Source organism: Amblyomma mixtum, chromosome 5 (genome assembly GCF_055824585.1).
Source record: "Amblyomma mixtum isolate Tamu chromosome 5, ASM5582458v1, whole genome shotgun sequence".
In the NCBI taxonomy this organism is placed as follows: domain Eukaryota; kingdom Metazoa; phylum Arthropoda; class Arachnida; order Ixodida; family Ixodidae; genus Amblyomma; species Amblyomma mixtum.
The window spans coordinates 42,301,166-42,321,659 of NC_143016.1; the positions used below are offsets into that span (position 1 = coordinate 42,301,166).

General features: G+C 47.2%; 1 protein-coding gene across 1 annotated transcript in view; it reads right to left on the reverse strand.

Annotated features, from left to right (window-relative positions):
• Positions 1 to 256: 256 nt before the first annotated feature.
• Positions 257 to 20,494, reverse strand: part of LOC149341906 (uncharacterized) — a 69,668-nt gene continuing 49,430 nt past the window's right edge. Inside the window, exons 17-24 of the mRNA XM_089544205.1 lie at positions 15,730 to 15,917; positions 15,457 to 15,568; positions 14,702 to 14,872; positions 13,745 to 13,867; positions 12,305 to 12,411; positions 11,993 to 12,188; positions 5,129 to 5,258; positions 257 to 595 (exon numbers count right to left, since the gene is read on the reverse strand). Coding sequence (XP_089400331.1) covers positions 418 to 595; positions 5,129 to 5,258; positions 11,993 to 12,188; positions 12,305 to 12,411; positions 13,745 to 13,867; positions 14,702 to 14,872; positions 15,457 to 15,568; positions 15,730 to 15,917 — 1,205 coding nt within the window. The 3' untranslated portion in view covers positions 257 to 417. The remainder of the gene's footprint in view (positions 596 to 5,128; positions 5,259 to 11,992; positions 12,189 to 12,304; positions 12,412 to 13,744; positions 13,868 to 14,701; positions 14,873 to 15,456; positions 15,569 to 15,729; positions 15,918 to 20,494) is intronic.

The window sequence follows — 20,494 nt, forward strand, 5'->3', positions numbered from 1 at the left end:
GCCGACGACCCTGTATTTGGTTTGGTTTGGTTTATTGGGGTTTAACGTCCCAAAGCGACTCAGGCGCGCCGTAGTGAAGGGCTCCGGAAATTTCGGCCACCTGGGGTTCTTTAACGTGCACTGACATCGAACAGTACACGGGCCTCTGGAATTTCGCCTTCATCGAAATTCAGCCGCCGCGGCCGGGATCGAACCCGCGTGTTCCGGGTCAGCAGCCGAGCGCCGTAACTACTGAGTCACCGCGGCGGGGCGACCCTGTATTTACACCATGCAGGATTAATTGTCGTGGCTTCGGAAAAAAAAAGTGTCCGACGCGTGTGTTTTGGAATTATGCGAAGGTACGGACTCGCAATGCTCCAGAAAAGAGCGGCATGCGAGAAGTGCGCACTGCGGGAACTGATCTATGACGACGCAGCGCTAGATGTAAGTGCTCTGCTGGAGCGTCCTGGACGGACTCCAGTCAACGAAGAAGCCGTCTTCAGAGCCGCTGTCGCCCAGCGAGTGATGCTTGGTCAGGTCCAACTCGTCGCACACTGCCGTGGAGACTGTGGAGCTTGCGAATGTGCCGCTGCTCACTTCCAGGATGCGCTCCTTGCTGAAAAACAGACATCAGGCACCGATTCGAGGGAAGCGGAGATGCTGGCGCGGCTACAGCGCTGGTAGACAGGGGAGAAAAGCGAGAGACAGACACCACACGCTTTGTCCTCAGTCCCTGTCTTTTACCATTATCCCTCGCCTTGTTCCAGCCACCACCAAGGTAGTACCAAAAAGTCCTAACACTGCTTTGGTTTGGTCGAATATTAATACATTTGTCTTAATGTATTTTTTTTGTAACGTTTATGAAACGTTTGCCGTAATATGAATTAAACATTTAAACAACATATACGCAGCATTCTATAAAATGGTGAAGTAGAACATGCAGGCTCGCCAATTTTGAAAGTACACAAATTAACACTTAGCGGGGACCAGCAACGAGGGTGACACTTTTGAGCTCCACGATACGGCGCAGCCAATGCATGACACTCCTGCCCTCACCTTAACCGAACGGACAGCATGGAGTCGTTTATGTGGCCATTACTGCAAGATGCCCCATGAGAGATACTGATTAATGGATGACGTGTAGCGGTGTGCGAACAGTACTTTTTCGAATCCGAATCCAATACGAAGCGAATATTGCGTGATTATTTTCTAATTGTGCCGATAATTGTCCAAAACTATTCACGTGGAACAGCCAGGCGTCGACGAAAGCTTCACGCCAGTTACTCGAAAAGTGGAGAACGAATTCGAGTCGTTTCGAATAATTTTGAACAAGCACTAATTAACACGTTCAACATATGGAATAAAAGGATATTCGAGTCACTATTCGAAAGTTTCGAATATTCGCACACTCCTAGACCATTAACGAAAGTCTGCTAACAAAATTACGGGGCTGTTCATGCAATCTACGGCGGGCACAATCAAAGCGATTTGCAAAGAATGGAAAACGTTTTGGGACTCAGTGCTTGAAATATATTTCTAATTTGTTGTAGTTATGATTTAAACATTCTAACAACATTTAGAGCACAGCATTAGAAAAGCGTTAAGTCTGAACGTTGAACTTGTGCTAATGTTGAAACAGCGCCGACAGGCCAAACTTTCTTCTTCAATTAATGTTGCCACGGATTTAAAGCTGTAGCTGTCGAAAAACGCCGCACTGCTAACCACTAGAAGACACGCAACAGCAAGTCGGGATATTAGAGAAGACGGGCAAAACGCGACATAAAATGGTCCCATTATTTTTATTCGCATATACAGAAAGAAAACGTATACTACCGAATAATTTCCTACCGTCCTGGTATCACGCTCACCATATATGGAAATGCCAGCTCAATAGGGACACAGTAGTATTTATTGAAAGGTAAAACTTCGCATTTTGGTAAAAGAAAGAAGTTATCATCATCAGCATTAGCCTGACTACGCCCACTGCAGGGAAAAGGCCTCTCCCATGTCTCCCCAATTAACCCTGTCCTTCGCAAGTTGCAGCCACCGTATTCCTGCAAACTTCGTAATCTCATCCGCCCAAATGACTTTCTGCCGCCCACTAATACGCTTGCCTTCTCTTGGAATCCACTACGTTACCCTTAAGGACCAGCGGTTACCCTGCCTTCGCATTACATTTCCTCTCAAAATCACCCAGGACAAGAAGAAGGCACACGCACATTGTCGCCGGCGACAGTGCGTGCGTCTGTGTGCGTGTGCGTACCGTGCGTACTCATACAGCAACTGGCAAGGTGAAAAAGCACAACATCGCACCATTCTTTAAATGCGGTTAGTGGATTCATCAAGATTTTGGTTGGTTTGGTTTATTAGGGTTAAACCTCCCAAAGCGACTGAGGCTATGAGAGACGCCGTAGTGAAGGGCTCCGGAAATTTCGACCACCTGGAGTTCTTTTACGTGCACTGACATCGCACAGCACACGGGCCTCTAGAATTTCGCCTTCAAGAAATTCAGCCGCCACGGCCGGGATCGAACCCGCGTCTTTCGGGTGAGCAGCCGAGCGCCGTAACCACTGAGCCACCGCGGCGGGGCCATCAAGATTTCCAACAGCCATGCCCATGTAGATGAGTTTATGCTCACGCCAGTAAAACCAGTCGATGAAGGCGCGCACGCGTGCTGTGTGTGTGTGTGTGTGCGTGCGTGCGTGCGTGCGTGTGTCTTATTTTTGTCCTGCGTCTTCGTTTTAGCTGTTTTTTTTTATAGAACATGGATAACCAACTCGCTCAGCAATTCACGCTCCAGAATCACCACATCACTCATCCTTACAATTAATGCACACGAAGTTGGCTCCTTGGACATCTGGACAAGGTTTTGCGCACCCTTTCGAAAGACAGACACGGAACCCGGCACTGCTTTGTTCCAGGGTCCACTACAGTCAACGCAGTTCTATACTGGCGGCCTCTGCGTGCAACATGTCCACGCGATGTCTGTGCATTTCCTGCTTTCATAGAAACTTTCTTTCCGTTTTAGCGTCACAATTGTGGCTCTTTCGCTCATCCATGTTGAATGGGCATGCAATTTGGTAATATTCGTAGCGCATTAACTCGAAGTTTTTAATGCGATTGTAGGTCGGACCGAACACAGCTTGCTTCATTGTCAGCATGTGTTGTGCATGTATGCCCGCCGCACAGAGTGCGACACTGAGGTTCGCAAGACTCCCTATACAGTTTCTGCTTTTCATATACTCTCATTTTCTTTACTGTTCCGTGGTGGGCGCCTTTGTTTTTGACCTTGTTTTGGGAACAGTAGTCGAAAAAAGCCCCGGTGTGCCTTATTCGAACATTTGCCAATTATTCAAAAACGGTTAAGAAACTGAGAAAGGATTGGGTTCGTTTCGAAGAATTTTGAGCATGCGCATTTGATTTGTTCATTGAATAAAGTGGGGGGATATTACACCCCATTATTTTTAACATTATAATAGCGTTTAGAGCACCGCATTAACACAATCCTTACTTTGTATGCTTATGTAGTGTTTACGATACAATATATAGCGTTATTTGTTAATTTTCGACATTCATGTAACGTTTCAACGTAGCATGCAGTGTTATTGCAACTTACATAACAATTTTATAACATCATTCCAATGCTTTGTATACCTGGGTGACTTGCCCAGCTGTCTACTTAAACAGCTGACAACTGTGCGTTCGTAAATTTGACCGTTCGAACCAATGCGTCTTAATTTCTGAAGCGATTTAAACCGTCAAGCACGGCGAGTCACTGATCATGCACTTAAAAAAGAAAAAAAGTAGATATGCCTGGAGTTGAAACTGGCTTGATGTCGAGTTAGTTAACCATGCCGTGTCCGGTTTGACGTACCAAAGAAAGCGTATTCTGGTGCTCTCGCAAAGAAACCTACGCAGGCTGTTTCAATGAAGGCTGTCGATATAACATTTAATAATACGTTTTATGAGTTGATATGAAGTTTTTCTCGGTATAGTACTGCCAACGGTGACGGAAATGAAACGAAGAATACTAGCTAACACCTTTTAATTAACATGCTGGTTAACTAAAATACGATAGGCAAATTTATCTATTACAAAGGGGGAGCCCATTGTAATCAGAGGTTTGTAGCTCGATGTTAGTGAGGGCCGTATATAGTTTTAGATTTTCGATAATGCAGTTCTCGTTGATGCTGCAGCGCGATAAATTCCGGCTCTCCTGGCTCTGGAAATGGAAGCGCGTATACGCGGCCCAACCTTGCAGGGACGTGTGGGTGAACGTGAACAGCGCTGCCTAGGTTGGACCGAAACGTTACAGCAATGCTACTTTTGTTTTGGTCAAACGATAGTTAATGCACTGTTCTTAATGCCCTTTTCTCTAGCGCTCGGGAAACTTTGCATACAATCTTGCAAGGGTGGAACTGGGGCGAATTTGACAGCACGAACACAAGAATCTCAGCACTGTGTGTGCCCGGTTTTTGTGCTCGTGCTGTTCTTTTTGCGCTGTGACAGCCCTTAACACAGATAAGCAGTGGGATAACATCTTCCTTGCCTTAGTCTTAGTGAAACATTTAAACAACATAAATTCCAGTTACGCTTAATGGTAAATTAACCCTGTAAGAACAGACCCGACCATTGTGATACGCCACTGCAATGAACATTTTGCAACGAGCAATGCACCACAAATAATACATGCAACTCAACCACTCACCTTCAAACAGATAGCAAGATTTATACAGCCAGCCTTGAAGGGTGTCGTAAGTAACAGTGATGGAGGAATTTTGTGAAGAAATTTTGCACAGCGCATGAAATCTATGGCAGGCATCATCTCAAATATTAAGTCAGAAGTTGTGCTAGTTGAAAAGCATCATTACCTCAAAAACAGTGGAAAAGTCCCGAGACACAACACTTGAAAATATAGGGAATGTTGATTTAGGGCTATGATTTGAGTGTTATAATAACATTACAATTCGTAACGTTTCTATAGTCATGATTCCAACATCAAAAAATAACATTTGAAACGCGGCAATTGAGAGCAGCCTGGGTACTTTTGGCAAAGGCAGAGCGCACAAACGCATTCTTTGTAAACCCTTTCCACTGTACTGCTGTCTCGTCCGTTCGCTTTCTCCCCGGCTCAGTACCGCACACTTGCCTGCGGCCCAGCGCTATCAGCACCGCCACGTTGACGAGCAGCAGGAGAACGGCGACACCGAAGGGGGCCGCGACCCACGGGATCAGGTAGTGCAGGGACCTGTCGACGTCCGTCTGCATCGATGCGCCGACTGCGAGGGCACGAATGCGTAACAATGAACCGCCCAGTGCATATGCTCCGAGTACCGCAAGCTTTTAACTACAGCAGGGAAACGATCACTCAAGACATAGTAAAGGTTGGTTAGTTGGTTTATTGGGGTTTAACGTCCCAAAGCGACTCAGGCTATGAGGGACGCCGTAGTGAAGGGCTCCGGAAATTTCGACCACCTGGGGTTCTTTAACGTGCACTGACATCGCACAGTACACGGACCTCTAGAATTTCTCCTCCAAAGAAATTCGACCGCCACGGCCGGGATCGAACCGTGTCGGTTGAATTTCTTTGGAGAAGAAATTCTAGAGGCCCGTGTACTGTGCGATGTCAGTGCACGTTAAAGAACCCCAGGTGGTCGAAATTTCCGGCGCACTTCACTACGGCGTCTCTCATAGCCTGAGTCGCTTTGGGACGTTAAACCCCAACAAACCAAACAACCAACCTTTACTATAATGAGGGATAACGATAAGCGAAAGAGCCCAAAAACAAACCGCGCCAGTATACACGAACAACAGAAAAATATTTTTATTGTTCCGCGCATGCGCATTCTGCGGTCATGTCAGAATCGCTTCGGGGGCCTACTTCTTTACAAGAGCAGGCCTGCCTGCCGGGCTTCAGGTATGCTTAATTCCGGGAATGCTTTCCTCTAGAGAGAATTTTACGAGTAAAATTTGGCGAAAAGAGATTTTTCATGGGTTTTTGGGAAATTTTAAGACGCGAAATTTTCTGTTGCTTTCCAAATTACTGTTTCCAAACTGCTGTAAGGAAAACTGCAAGAAATAGGGATTTTTGGGTCTAAGGGAATTTTCGACTACGGCACGGAACATCACTGCCGGGCATACTTCCCTGGTCTGTCCTGCCGCATTGAAACCAGTTTTTGATGCGGAAGTTTTTCTCCCTTATTTACTAATTAGCATCCGTAGAGCGCAGGCATGCGGCTCCAGATTACTTCCTTAATTTAAATATAATTAGTCCACTATAATACTCCCGTAATTACTTCCTTAACAGAAATATACTCCACCCAAATGCTTACTAACACCACTCCAGCTTCAAATGTGAAGTTGTCTTCAACAGCGAAGTTGCTAAGATAGCTGTGCCCCTTTCGTATGTCATGTCACGAAATGAAAATATGCGCTCAGATGGATTCTAATGAGTAATTACCTCACCACTTAAAATCTACTATATTTTGGGGGATACCAAAGACGCCGACTGCGGGGGGGGGGGGGGGGGGGGGGGGCGTTTCCCCACGTCCGGAGATTGAGCGATGGGGTCAGGGGGCAGCATATATTCTGCTACGGACTGGCACATTCACGCGGGCGACGGGGAGTCGCCGAGAGCGATGTCGCTGTTTCCAGCCGCACGCTTCACGTCTGCTTACGCCAGAGCAACCAGTATTTTTGCTGTTCTTAAGGACATCCTCTATTGTTTTAATCTGGGCATTGGCAGCTGTCGTTGGCAATGCTATGATGGCACTGGAAACACGAGAGGGCAGGACGGTCGGCGGCAGCCCTAACACAGCAGGAGGAGCCGCGAGCACTGTACGTACACTGCCTTGCGCACGTACTGAACCTTGTGCTACGGGACATGTCTCAGAAAATTGAAGTATGTAGCGATTTCCTGGGCATGATATCCGAGATGATAAACTTCGTTACGTGTTCTCCAAAACATCAAAATTTGTTTGAGGCATTTCAGGAAGAAGATCGAAGCGCAAAGTTGCGAAAGCTTTGTCCCACGAGGTGGACGCTCAGGGCCACCCCACTGATGTCGGCTGTTCAAAACTAAGCCACCTCATCTCGTTTCTTCATGGCCTAGCATCACAAGAACTGAACGACGCCGGAGCCAAAGCCAGCGGATTTCTGAAAGCGCTGTCAAAATTTGACACATATTTCTTGCTCAAGCTCCTGACACTCGTATTTTCGCGATTAGAAGCAGTAAGCACGGCGTTGCAGAAGGCAGCATTGAGATTTTATCAAGCGGAAAAAATGGTTAAGGCTGTCGGGGAGAGTCTCAGGGAACTTATGAAGCAAGGGTTTTGCCGATTTCGGAAAGAGACTCAAGCAGAGGCGTGTGAATTGGAACTGCATGTTCAAGATAACGAAGCTTCTCCGCCAAGGCAAGGAAGGCTCCACGACGTGACGATTGATCTCTACCTCACGTATTTCCTTCGTTCGTGGACATGTACCGTCAGCGGTTCAACGAGGTAGTGGACACGATACATTCCTCGCTAAACAACAGGTATCCACCAGGTATGTGGCAGCACATGGAAGAGATCGAGCAGTTTTTGACAGAAAAAAGTGATAGCACGTGCTTGTTGAAATACTACGGGCAAGATCTTGAGCCTGAATGGCTCAACCTTCACCGTAGTATGGTCACAGATATTGCAAGTCAGCGCAATACACCCTTAAATAAATTTCAGGACGTTCTTGAGATGCTTTCTGGCGATAACGGTGAGCAGCTGCGAGATATTTTGCCCGAGGTGGCTGAGCTCGTCAAAATTGCTTTGACTATTACAGTCATACCATGCACATCTGAGAGATTGCTTTCGTGCCTCCGTCCCGTTAAATCGTATCTCGTCAAATTGTAGCGCCGTGTGTTGTCTGTCTTTCTGTGTCCTTGTCTCTTTGCGCTACGTTTTTACCTTTCAAATATGAACCAACAAGCCCAAGCATATACCCTTCGTATCTCAGGTCGACAATAGGACCAGCTGGATTAAATCCCATAGCACTTCTCCATGGGCACAAAGGGCTCGTCCACAAAATAATTCGCATTGACATCGCGGACGAGTTTATTAAGATGTCTACTGTGTAAAGAAACATATTCTGGATTGCGCGGTAGCCTTTGTATAATGTGAAGGACAGTGAAGACCATCATAGTAAAATACACCAGCTTTGTTCAAGCGGCCACCGTCCATGAGCTCATATTAGTCCTCCCGATGAAATTGGTCCTCATTTCCCTGTGTTGCCGCTTCGCCATTAAACCTTCTGCATGCTCTTTGGCTCCTGTTTGTGTCTTCGTTTATATTTCTGAAATATGCATGACCAGTTCATATTCCTTCTTTAAATTTTAAACTGTTAGCTTGTGAGAATGTTTGTATGGTCTATTGTTTCATAGACACGAAGAGTTTAAAATATGTTTATATTGAAACTAATGGTCCGATGCTGTGTCCTTGCAAAGTGCTTTTTGTGTATCCGGAATACAGTTGAGCCCACTTATAACGAACTTGATCGTCACGCGGCATTTGTTCGTTGTATCCAAAGTTCGTAGTAAGTGGACCACCTATAATACGGGCAAAAAGAGCAAGCGAGACGAAAGTTAACTTTATTATTGAAAAAAGTCCGTGATGCATGTCTGCTTCTTCAAAGCTGATCGCATCACTGCCGTTTCTAATTTTTCCAGCGCGGTAATATGTTCATCGCCAAGGCCTCTGCTCCACACGAGTTCCTTAAGCGACGCGATGTAACCGATCGCGGTTGAAGCGTTCACAGCAACCGGCGGTAGAGCAGTATCCTCGTCATCGTCTTCGTTGGTCTCTGGGCAGTCAGGAAGGGCTCGCACTTCACGCACAATAGCTTCGTCAGTGCATGGCTCCGCAATGTCGGCGTCGTCATCAGCAGAAACGAAATCGTCCCAGGCAACGTCAGGTCCGGCCAGCTGCGTGTCAACGACGCGTTGCCACAAGTCCTCGTGCGACCGGCCTTCCGGTGGGTCATCTATGGCGTCCTCAGTGCCTGGGCCATAAAACCCGGCTTGCGGAAGCAATTTGCTATGCACTCCGCGGTGAGTTCCATCCACGCCGCTTTCAACATCTCCACGGCGGCAAGCAAGCTGATGCGAACTGGCATGGCAGCATCAATCACGATCAACAAGCGTTGGATGACGCGCCGCCGGTAGCACACCTTGAACGCATGAATGATGCCCATATCCAGCGGCTGAATTTTGCAGGTTGCATTGGGAAGCAAGAAGAGCACTGTCACCGCACTCAAGGAAGGCTGCACCTGGTGCGCCGCACAGTTATCCAGCACGAGCAGGACCTTCCTGTTTTTTTGTACCATGTCGCGGTCGAACTCGACAAGCCACTCGGCAAATAAGTCACGACTCATCCAGGCTTTTGTATTGTTCCTGTAGCGTACGGGCACGTAGCTTCCAAAGCATCGCGGCTTACGTGACTTGCCGATGACAAAAGGCAGCCGCCGGTCACTGCCGTCCATGCCACTGCCGCGTCGTGTCAGGGGAACACAAAGTGCGCGAAATTCGCCTGCCGCGGGTTCGCAGTCGAGCGAAACCGCGCCAAACGCCGCCGGCTTGGTCAACTACGGGGGCCCGACAGCTCCGCGTTCGCTCTAACCGAGTGTTGAGGCCACAACAGTTCGTTCTATGTGAGACACCGTGCCATTGCCCCAATATATATTTTGGCGGTAGCACCGCCCTCGTTCGTACTAAGCGAGCGTTCGTTATATCTGCGGCTGTTATAAGTGGGCTCGACTGTACACCGATGTTTTTAGAAGATTGGATTTGTCACTCGTCGGGCGAGACCATGGCTCGCGGACCCAGTCTTTAGAAGGCAGAGCCTTCAATATATAGCCTCTGCCCGTGTCTACATCTTGTAGTAACATCATCTGAAGATACCATGTCACACGTAATACATATGCCCGGCCTGAGAGATCACAATATCCTGCATTTCACGTTCGATTTATCACGTGCACCCCAGTCAAAACTCTCCAAGACAATTAGCGACTATAACAAAGCTCATTTTGTAGCCCTTAATAACTGGGATCTTTTTTAGATATTTTCTTACCAGCTTATCTCGAGCGCTCAGTAGGAACAAACTGGGGCAAGTAGCGGAATAAAGCTTCGTAACTGGTTCATCGTCTTATCCCGCTTCGGCGTGTGTACTCCAATATGCATGATCCATGGTATAACAGATATTAACAAAAATCTTTCTTTCTTTCTTTTCGTTCTTTTTCGAACTGCTAAGTCTTCCTTAAAACCTGCCCATTGGACAGCATACAAGACAGCTGCTTCAGCAAATTAACGAGCACTGAAGTCAACTGAAACCGCCTTCTTTAAAGTAACCCTCCTGAACATTCTGAAGACTAATCCAAAACACTTCTGGAACATAATAAAACATGGAAATACCAACAAAGTGTCGTTATTGCACCCACCGACGAACCTACTCTCGACCACCTCTGCGCTACTGTACTAAATGATACTTTCTTTAAGTCGTTTCCTTTTTCATCTAATGGTATCCAACGTCCAGATCTCCAGCTGTGCGATCATTTCGCGATGGATCCCATCATGTTTGACTTGCAACGCATCATACCAATTACGGAATTGAAACTAAAATCTTCCAGCGGAAATGATTGCATAAATGGCAAATTTATACGGAATACTAAAGAGTATAGTTATATCATCATGAAATGCATATTCTCAGAATCGCATCATCATGGTGTACTAATAAAGACTGGAAAACTGCCGTGATCATACCAGTATATAAAGCCGGAGGTAAACAGAATCCATCTAACCATTGACCCATAGCTTCGAGATCAATAGCATGCAAAATAATGGTGCATATATTTACACATCTTGTTAATTTTCTGGAGGAGAACAATTTCTTCTCTCTAACAGAGCATGGCTTCCGTAAATTTCCTTGTGACATTCAACTACTTTCCTTCACTTACGACTTGCACTTCTATTTGGACTCCACTTTTTCATCTGACTGCATATTTCTTGACTTTGCTTCGAAAAAGTTAATAAGTCATTGCTATTACATAAAATAAGTGTGCTGAACATTGCCCCTGCAGTTCTTAACTGGATCCATGGATTTCCTTCTTCTCGTGTTGAATTTGTAAGCCTTAATGACGCTGATTCCTCTACTGTACCACTTGGTTCTGCTGTTCCTCAAGGATCAATACTTGGTCCTCTTCTTTTTTTTTGTCTAATTTATTGCCGTGAATTGCCGGTCACCTCTGTTATGTACGCTGTATCCTGAGAGTAAAATAAATAAATATATTGCTAAGGAGCATGCCCGGAGCAGGGTAGAGAGGGCGAATGAAAAAGAAAGAGGGTGCTACCTGCCTTCTCCCCCCCCCCCCCCCCCCCCCCCCCCTCCGGGAGATTGAAAACTCGGAAGTTTTCTCTTGATGTATCGCGCCCGCTCGCAGCCTCGAGTTGTGTGCATATGCGCAATGACATCGTGCCCTCCAAATCATTATGCAATGTGAAGGCCACTCTTTCAGACTTCGTCCTGCGTTTCTTCTGGTTGTTCGCCACCGTCTGCGTCCCCATTCTTTTTCTCCTCCTAGAATAAAATACCACCAAACTGTTCCGTTCCTTTGTGCGACCGGATAGGAGGGTTCATGAGCGTACCTTCAAAAAGGATTAAAAGGGGAGCAGGACAATGAAGTGCAATCGGCCACGTACTGCTTGGTTGTTACTCCTTGAGCGCCGGGTGCAGCTTTACAGCAGTACAAGAGCGCTGAAAACGGAGGTGAGGATTCAGAGAGACAAAATATGCACTGTAAACGTGTTCTAGGCCTCTTGCGACTACGCGCTCGAGCTGGGCCCCGTATAGCACAGCTACAGAACAGCGCACTGGATGTGAGCCTGGCAAAGCGGCAAAGCTGGTATGCAGAGTGAAGCCCGGAAAAGAGCAGCGCAGTTTTCAAAATGTGTTTAAAGCAGGAAAAAAGGCTCCGCCAAGGCGGCTTTCTTCACCTAGAGGAGGTGTGGCGAAGTGGACCGTGATGGCAGGTCCGTGCCCCACGCTGGTGGTCGCCCTGACGTCGGCGCTGTAGCTGCGTCCGGCCTCCAGGTCGTGCAGGAGCAGCTCTCGGACGCCGGGACCCACCACCAGGGCCTGGAGGAGAGAGCTGCTCTCCTCTTCCGTGTCGTTACTCGCCACCACTATGACCTGTGCGGGGAACAAGCCGGCGCTTCGTTCTCGCTTCTGCAGAGCTTTGCTGCGCCCGCATGGGGGATCGCGCAATATTTGTACCAAGGGAGAGGGGCGCGGCATATGTGTCGCACCTCGAATCCTGTGAGGACTCCGTTGCGCTCCAGGGGAGGACTCCAGGACAACCGAGCGCATGTCTCGTTAACTTCAGCGACCACGAGCCACTCCAGCTCACCAGGCACTGCGGGCAAGTGTATCAAAAGGGGGTTTGATTACGAGCCATGCAGGGCGCATCGCTGGAACGGGAGAGTAACTCTCGTCCCGACTCCACAACCCAGCTTAGCGAGAAATCTCCTGCGGCGAATATTTCTGGCACAATAGGGTTGTGCAAATATTTGATATTTTAAAATAGCGAATCGAATACCTTTCTGTCCGATTCGTCGAACGAATACAATATCGCGTCTTCAAAAATTACTAGACACGAATCGAATACAATCTCAAGGGTTTGGACTCCGCGGCTGTTTAAAAAGCGGGACCCATTCCGAGGCCGCACAGCACAGCTGTAATTTCATGATTACAGAGCCGCACTTCGCTGTTTCGAAAGAACATTCGTTTTATAGAAATATTTGTACTATTAGAAAAATAATCTCACATTATTCGATTGGTGTTCTATTTGGTGTTTAACTGGCATTCGATTCTGTTTCTAAAATTATCGCACACCCCTAGCTACATATTACCCGTAGTCCACGATTAAAAACTAGGCAGTGCACCACAGGTCCGGTTCGGAATCAGTGAAAGGATTGAGTGCAAACAAACAAACAAACAAACAAACACACAAACAAACAAACAAACAAACAAACAAACAAACAGACAGACAGACAGACAAACAAACAAACAAACAAACAAACAAAAGCTCCCAGGCTTCTCGCCTTTCTCGCCTCCCCTCAATAACAACGGCAGTAGTGATGCACCCTTCCTCCAACTTAATGGACTGCATTGCATTCCATCTTCTTTATGAACTTACGTCTGACGATAAACTCGCAGAAAAAAAAAGTATTGCAGACGACGATAAACTCGCAGAAAAAAAAAAAGTATTGCAGACCGCATTGCGGGTCTGGACCTCTGTGTCAATGCATCCGTGATTAGGCTCACCTAGATTACGGGACCACAGAGTACACGTCATTGGGAGCATCTGCCCTGCCCTGAAGTCTCTCGTGGCTTAGACCTACTTAGAGGACATTTCTTTCTGACGAGCGCAGGACTTTTTCCTTACAAAATACTACGATGCCGACAGCGATGGCGATGTTGCTTACTCCGAAGATAGCACCCTCACACAGCTGTCGTTTTGAGCTGCTGCTATGATTGGATGCAGGTCAATGCCCCCGGCATATTCCCAGTTACTGCATCATTTGTCGTAGAAGCGCCTCCTAGAAGTACTCCTACAGACTGCCAAACACATATGCCGTTATGTCGGACGCAGTGACCGCAACGACTTAAAAAAAAGAGGAAATGTAAGCGGGAGCGTGAAAGCCAAAGGTGAGGAGAAAGGCGCGTGGAATCATCGTCACGCTCACCGTCTTCCGTGGTGCGAGCACTCACGCGAGGGCTGAGAGGTCCGTCGCCTGCGCTGTTCACTGCTCTGACGCGCATTGTGTATTTCTGGAACGGCTCCAGGCCCTGCAGCGTCAAGTTCGTGTCTGCAGGAACAGAGGGAAAGGGTGAAAGCGTTTTAAATGTAAGCGTGGTGACCGTTTCAAAATAAAGCTGGTGAAGCCTATGGTTAAGAATGTACTCCAACGACCACCTGCTCTCCAGGCCTCTAATGGGATCAGATAAAAGCTGTGGTATTTATCGTTCGCTCAGTGCCGTCAACGGCTGAATTCACAGCCGAAACAATGGTGGCCGTGCACTGATCAGAAATACATGTGCACGATTTTTTCCCTTTCGATGCTCACAGAGGAATTTCTTGTATTTCAAATCACACGTTGTTTTTACACGCAACTTGTTCCAGCAGACACTTCCCCAGTTGAAATCTATATACCACTCAACGAATTCCGTTGTGGAGATCTTTGCTATATGCTGCTCGGCTCATTCGTTCGTCGACCTTCGTGACCCACTTAAGGACGACGTTGGCCTTACATACGCTCAACACTCAAGCAAAAAAAAAAATATATATACGCCATTGGTTGGCCCAAGGAAACAAAAGCCCCCTTCTGAAGCGTACCACCAAAATAGGAATTAAGAAAAGAAGAATCAGCCCCGTTAGGCGTGACTCTCCGATGATTGGTGCGTTGCTCTTGCTGCGTTATGTAGGTGCTGTCGAAGGACTCTGCTAAAAGCAACCGAGGAGAGCCGAAAAGGGAGCATCCAGCGAATACAGCTGTATGACCTCTCTGCAATGAGTAGTGCCATTCCTGTGAGCTAGGAACACTGAGTGCATATCCCTCCCAGCTAGCCGCAGGATGCCGACTGCGATAATAAACGTTCTTGTCCAAGTTTCGGTTTCCTCTCGAGTAGCGGCGGCGGCTGACCTGTGGTGTTCGCCCACTGCTCGTCCTCAGCCCGAGTGTCGGCGTAGAAGAGCACGCGGTAGAAGAGCAGCGGGCCGTGCGTGTCCGGGCAGACGGGCGCCTCCCAGCTCAGGTGCAGGCTCCTCGAGGAGGCCCACACCACGTGCACGTGGCCGGGAGGCTTGCTGGGCGCTGCGTTGATGGTGGGAACGATGTAATTTGCTTAACACCAGTGGAGGGAATAAGAGAAACCAAGGCATGCAAAAGCCCCGTAACAAATGAACATAGCGCGGGCTGCAAATACCTCGTTTGAGACGCAGCACATTTCAGGTACACTAAGTGCACGCGGCACTAAGCCTATCTGCACTAAGACATATTGACACTAGTCAAACCATCGCGATGGCCAGTGTGTGGTGCCTGCCTATGCTGCACATAGCAAAGTCTTTGGCCACTCGCGGGCTTTTTTACGCGCGAATAGTTGTGCGAGCTCGACCCTTGAAAAAAGCGGGCGGCCAATCTAAGAGCGCCTGAACGCTGCAGCGTTCAGGCGCTCTTAGATTGGCAGTGTACGGTTTTTAGCGGTGAGAGCGCGTAATTAAGAGTGCGTCCGGCGCCCAACATTTATAGGCGGCACTAAAAGCGGCATCGGAGCTCCTGCACTCATCATAAGGTTCCTGCGCGCAAGTTACGCAATGGCTGGCCCGTGCCACATCCTTGCTCGTGTACGTGCACTGCACAAGAGACTCAAAGTCAAAAAGGATGCAACTCAAACTCACGTGCTGCGGAGGTGAGGAAGCTCACCTCCGTCCTGTTGCCGTACCCTTGGCCGCTTCCGGCGCTCACGCTCGCTTCGTACCACGAGTGCGGGACCAGGCCGTCGATCTGGAACTGCACATTGCGCCGCGTGTCGGAATCGCGACAGCAAGATTCCCAACTTGAGCTTGAAAAGGCTAAAGACAAACTCTGCGTTTGTATTCTTTCAAGAAAAAATAGCCCAAACACGACTCATATCGACGAGGGAGGCAAGGAACAGGGCCTGATCTCATTACCTGCGGTGTCTGCGTGAGGAAGACTTGCTCAGCGTCCTTGAGGCCGCAGCCTCCCAGGTCTCGAGCGACGACAGCCACGCGGTACTCCAGGTGGCGCCAGTGGCGTCCCCCCGAGGGCGCATCCCACGTGATCAGAGCTTCGGTGGCGTTTGTTCTGTCCACGCCCAAGTGCTCTACAGGGCCCGGCACTGCGCTTTCCGCAGTACGAGTGACACAAACCAAACAGAACACGGCACTACGACAGACACGTGGCGAAGCCAACCACCCACCCTTGCCAAGCTTCTCGCTTTTTTTCTATAACATACATATGCGCCATTGTAATACTGTAAACTACTTTAACACATAGCGCTGCGCTGCGCAGATTACGAATCGCAGCAAATTCGGCTCAAGCCATTCCACGTAGTTAGTAAGTGCAAGCAACAAACTGATGCTTTGGTTTCAACGAAAGGAAATAAAATTCCGAGCAGAACTACAAGGCAAGCATGCGTTTTCATGGTTCTACTTGACATGCAGGAGAAAAAAATTGGCGGGGGCTTAGCTTTGGTTAACCCTGGTAGGTTGCGAAAGCAAAAGCGCAGCGCCTCCAACTGAAGGAACGCAGTGCGCCGCGTCTACAGGTCACGCGTGGCTACCGGCCGCCGCTGCGCGACGACTCAAAGAGTCTTCGGTAATTTTTTTATATTTTGTTTTTGATGTTGTAACGACTGAGAGAAAGAAATCATAATCTACAGCTGGTATGACGTCACAGCGGCAGTAGCGCCACGGGTGCGCAGCGCGGCAAACACACACCGTAACTGCAGTCGGGCTCTCTGAAGGAGTGGGTTGGTCGCCCATAATCTACAACTGGTATGACGTCACAGCGGCAGTAGAGCCACAGGTGTGCGGCGCGGCGTAACTGCAGCCGGGCTACCTGAAGGACCGAGTTGGTCGCCCATATTCACTCCGCTAAAGGTCAAACGTAACTACTGCCGGGTCAGGCGAAGGCTTGAAAGTGCGAGAAAGTGCTTAGGCAATAAAAAACACACCGCGTCAGATGCGTTCAGATACGAACCGTAATAGAGATTCCATGACCATTTTTTTGTTTCCAATGAAATTTTAATATGCGATGAGCTAATGTGCCGGCACAGGGTAATGGGCCTTGGTTGTGCAAGGAACGTTATTGTTTATTTTTGAAAAAAAAAAATCATATATCTCAAGAGGTGGAAAACGTCTATTTTGCGATTTCGCGAAATAGCTAGTTCAGATTCCTACAGAAATAAGCATAGAATTATGTGGAACCTGCATATTTTCGGTAATTGTATGCAAACTTTTCTATTGGAAGGAATGCAAAAACATTTTTGACTCCTATAATTTGTCAGTAAAAAAAAACCGAAAACATTATTGAAAAGTAGTGCATTCCAATAAGGGCAGTTCTTAAGAAAGTAATGGTACAAGGAATAAGAACTTCTGGCTTCTGGTTTTTTTCTCTGTAGTAATCTGCCATTTTTACTAACGTTGGACAAAATTTGCGCCTCTAGATCCATCAGATTTTGGTTAATTAGGCACTGAAATAGTATGCAATTGAAAAAAAGACTAAAAATAACTTTTATGGAGGTTTAAAAAAATCATCACCGATTTTTTTAAAGTTTCTCTGAAACTTTCAGTACCTGGTAATTCGAGACAAATAAAATAATGTTGCATTATAATGAGTCAAACTGAAAAAAATGGCTGAGGCTTAACTTGGTTAAGCCTGGAGAATGCGAAGCATCATCGTGTCGCGTAATTTGGAGGCGCACAACCACAGCGACGGCGCGAGGTGGGCCCCCATTTCTCCACTGTCGTGACGTCATCGTGTCACGTGGTGTGACGTCATGTATCACGTGATTTGGAGGCGCAAAACCACAGCGACGGCGCGAGGTGGGCCCCCGTTTTTCCACTGTCGTGACGTCATCGTGCCACGTGGTGTGACGTCATGTATCACGTGATTTGGAGGCGCACAACCACAGCGACGGCGCGAGGTGGGCCCCCGTTTCTCCACTGTCGTGACGTCATCGTGTCACGTGGTGTGACGTCACGTATCACGTGATTTGGAGGCGCACAACCACAGTGACGGCGCGAGGTGGGCCCCCGTTTCTCTACTGTCTTGACGTCATCGTGTCACGTGGTGTGACGTCATGTATCACGTGATTTGGAGGCGCATAACCACGGTGAAGGGCTGAATTGGTAGCTAAAGTAGTATATATGCTTCGCATAAAATTAAACCCGTAATGCAGACCACATTTCTTTCAGTTACCATTACTACATGACGTCCTTTAAAAAGAGTAACAGTCACTAATTTGACTTAGAACTGACTGCATGCTGTTGAATTTTAGTTCACATAGCGGCATAATCTCACAAAATACTTGTAAGCATGGTTTTCCTTGGTAGCCCAGTTTTAAGGACGGTCAGCATTAAATATCAGTGTCCATTTTATATATTCTTCTCGGCCTCATTAATGCCAGCAACACAAATATTCTGCACTACCTAACTTTTATGTTATTTTATTCTTTAGCTATTGTGAGTATTGTTAAGTTACTATATTTTTTATTAATTACCTTCTATTGCATTTTATACCACCGCTGACTTCCAACAGACATTACTACATCGACGTTTTAAGACGAGAGGCCTTTTCGAATGCGATTACTATCATTAGCTTGACGTGAAAAGGAACTGGCCGGTTAGCTGAAGTACAGGGCATTACTTAATGGAGTTTCTTTACCCAGGACAGTGGGAGCACGCCCAATTGCGCCCTCGTCTCCTGCGTACACGGAGTTTTAAGACACGCAGAAGCATGCCGCAAAATGTCTACAGCAGAAACTGGCTATTATGACCCTCTCAGAGTCGAAAGTTCCGATGAAGTAATCGCGTACCTAAAACGTCATCACAAAGGCGGGCTTCAGGGATTCTCAGTTGGTGTTAAGGATTTATATTACACTATTCCCCAAGCTGAAATGTGGTCACCTGTTGATGACCACATAGAAAAACATGGCGTTGTGTCATTCGAGAACGAGTGCAGAATTTCTGCATCCGTAGGCGATTACTTTGTGTTTTTGCAGTGTGACAACCTCGAATTTGAGTAGCAGTTTTTGAATGGTGTTCTCGGAGTGCACTTGGTTTTAACCCTGGAAACACCAGTCCATGACTACATTAGGTTCTTGGACCTGTCGCTACACTTCACTTCATCCCACGTGTGTTCGTCCACGAGCCCGGAGCTCAAAAAACCATCCTACCATGTGCATCAACGCATTATAAACTTGTAAAAATAGCCATTGTTCATTCTGTTCTTAATAATGTTTTAAAGAAGTGTTGTGAGCACAGTGTAGAACAAAGCTTTGGAAGACAAGCCGATCGCCTTATGAAGGCTGGTTACCCGTGCGAAATTACGACTTCATTGGCAATAAAACTGCAAAAAAACTTCACAGCTTGGATCACTACCCACTCCGTTAGGCAAAAAGAAACAAAGAAAAGTTGTGGTTGTGCCATGTCTCCATCAGGTATCACACAATCTCAGAAGAATTGGAACCCATGCGGGTGTTGGATGTTTTTTCAGCGCCTAAAAAATTGTCTAGCACGTGCAAACAGGTCAACGGCAGGAATTTTGAAACTGCGCAGGTGTTCAATTAGGAGCCGAGATTGTTTTGTTCCTTGTCAAGAAGGTATCATCTATTCTCTGCCCTTGTCTCGTGGAAAGAAGCACGTCGGCCAGACTGGCCGCTTGGAGGTGACCATCATGTCGGGCACAGTCAGTTATGGTTGAACATCTGGTGAAGGCTATTGATGAGCTGCTTTTCGAGGTCACACCGAAGTCAGATTTGTGCACATCTCGGAGATGGACTTATCCATCAAGTAGAACTATCGCTCTAAAAGGTTGCTTCGAGATACGGTGTCAACGTTTCTGCGCTCATAAACGTCTTTCTGCGCTTATAAAACTGTCGTCAGTGTGTGCCCGTATCTCTACAACGTCAAGCACTAAAAAGAAATGCAACCTGAAGCACCAGAGTATGTTCACCAAATGCACAACCGATGTTGTGTACTCTCTCCCCCAGTCATGCGGAAAGGCGACCAGACTGGCCAAGGTATTAACGAACGCTTCAGACGCACATCGCTGCAGCCGGATAAAACAGCCAGTCCACATAGACTTTGCAGTGCCATTGCAAAGACAGCAGCACCCTTTTCAATAATGTCACAATCATTGGAAGAACACAGACATAACGAGGAATCTTAGAAACATTTAAAATCAAGAAGTTAGGTTCTGGATGCGTCAGTGACAGCTCCGTCAGGCTTACTGCAAGAGAATACAAATTCATGAATGGGACATATCAAACGATTACATGAACTCGACACAGTGCATGTCGGGTTGAATATTCGAGAGCAAGAATGATTTTTGAGAAAAGAAGCCGTGACTAAAGCACTGTGCTCTCTTCCTCGGTGTGTTTCCCTTTCCCAAAAAAGGTTACTCAACTCGACTTCTGCCGAGTTCGTGCTGTCACGTGCAACGTATTAGCACCTGCACCATCAAATGTTTAAATAACAACATTGTTTCTTTTTTTTTTGTCAGGGTTGTTGCTGCTTACACGCATTTGCGCTTTGCTCCGTTTTGACAGTTTTAGGGGCATGCGAATATTGGAAATTTTCGAATAGCGAATCGAATATTCCTCTGTTCGTTTCACGGCACGAATCGAATAGTACATGTTGAAAATGATTCGAAACGAATCGAATGTGCCCTGACGTTTTCGAATAGTTGGTG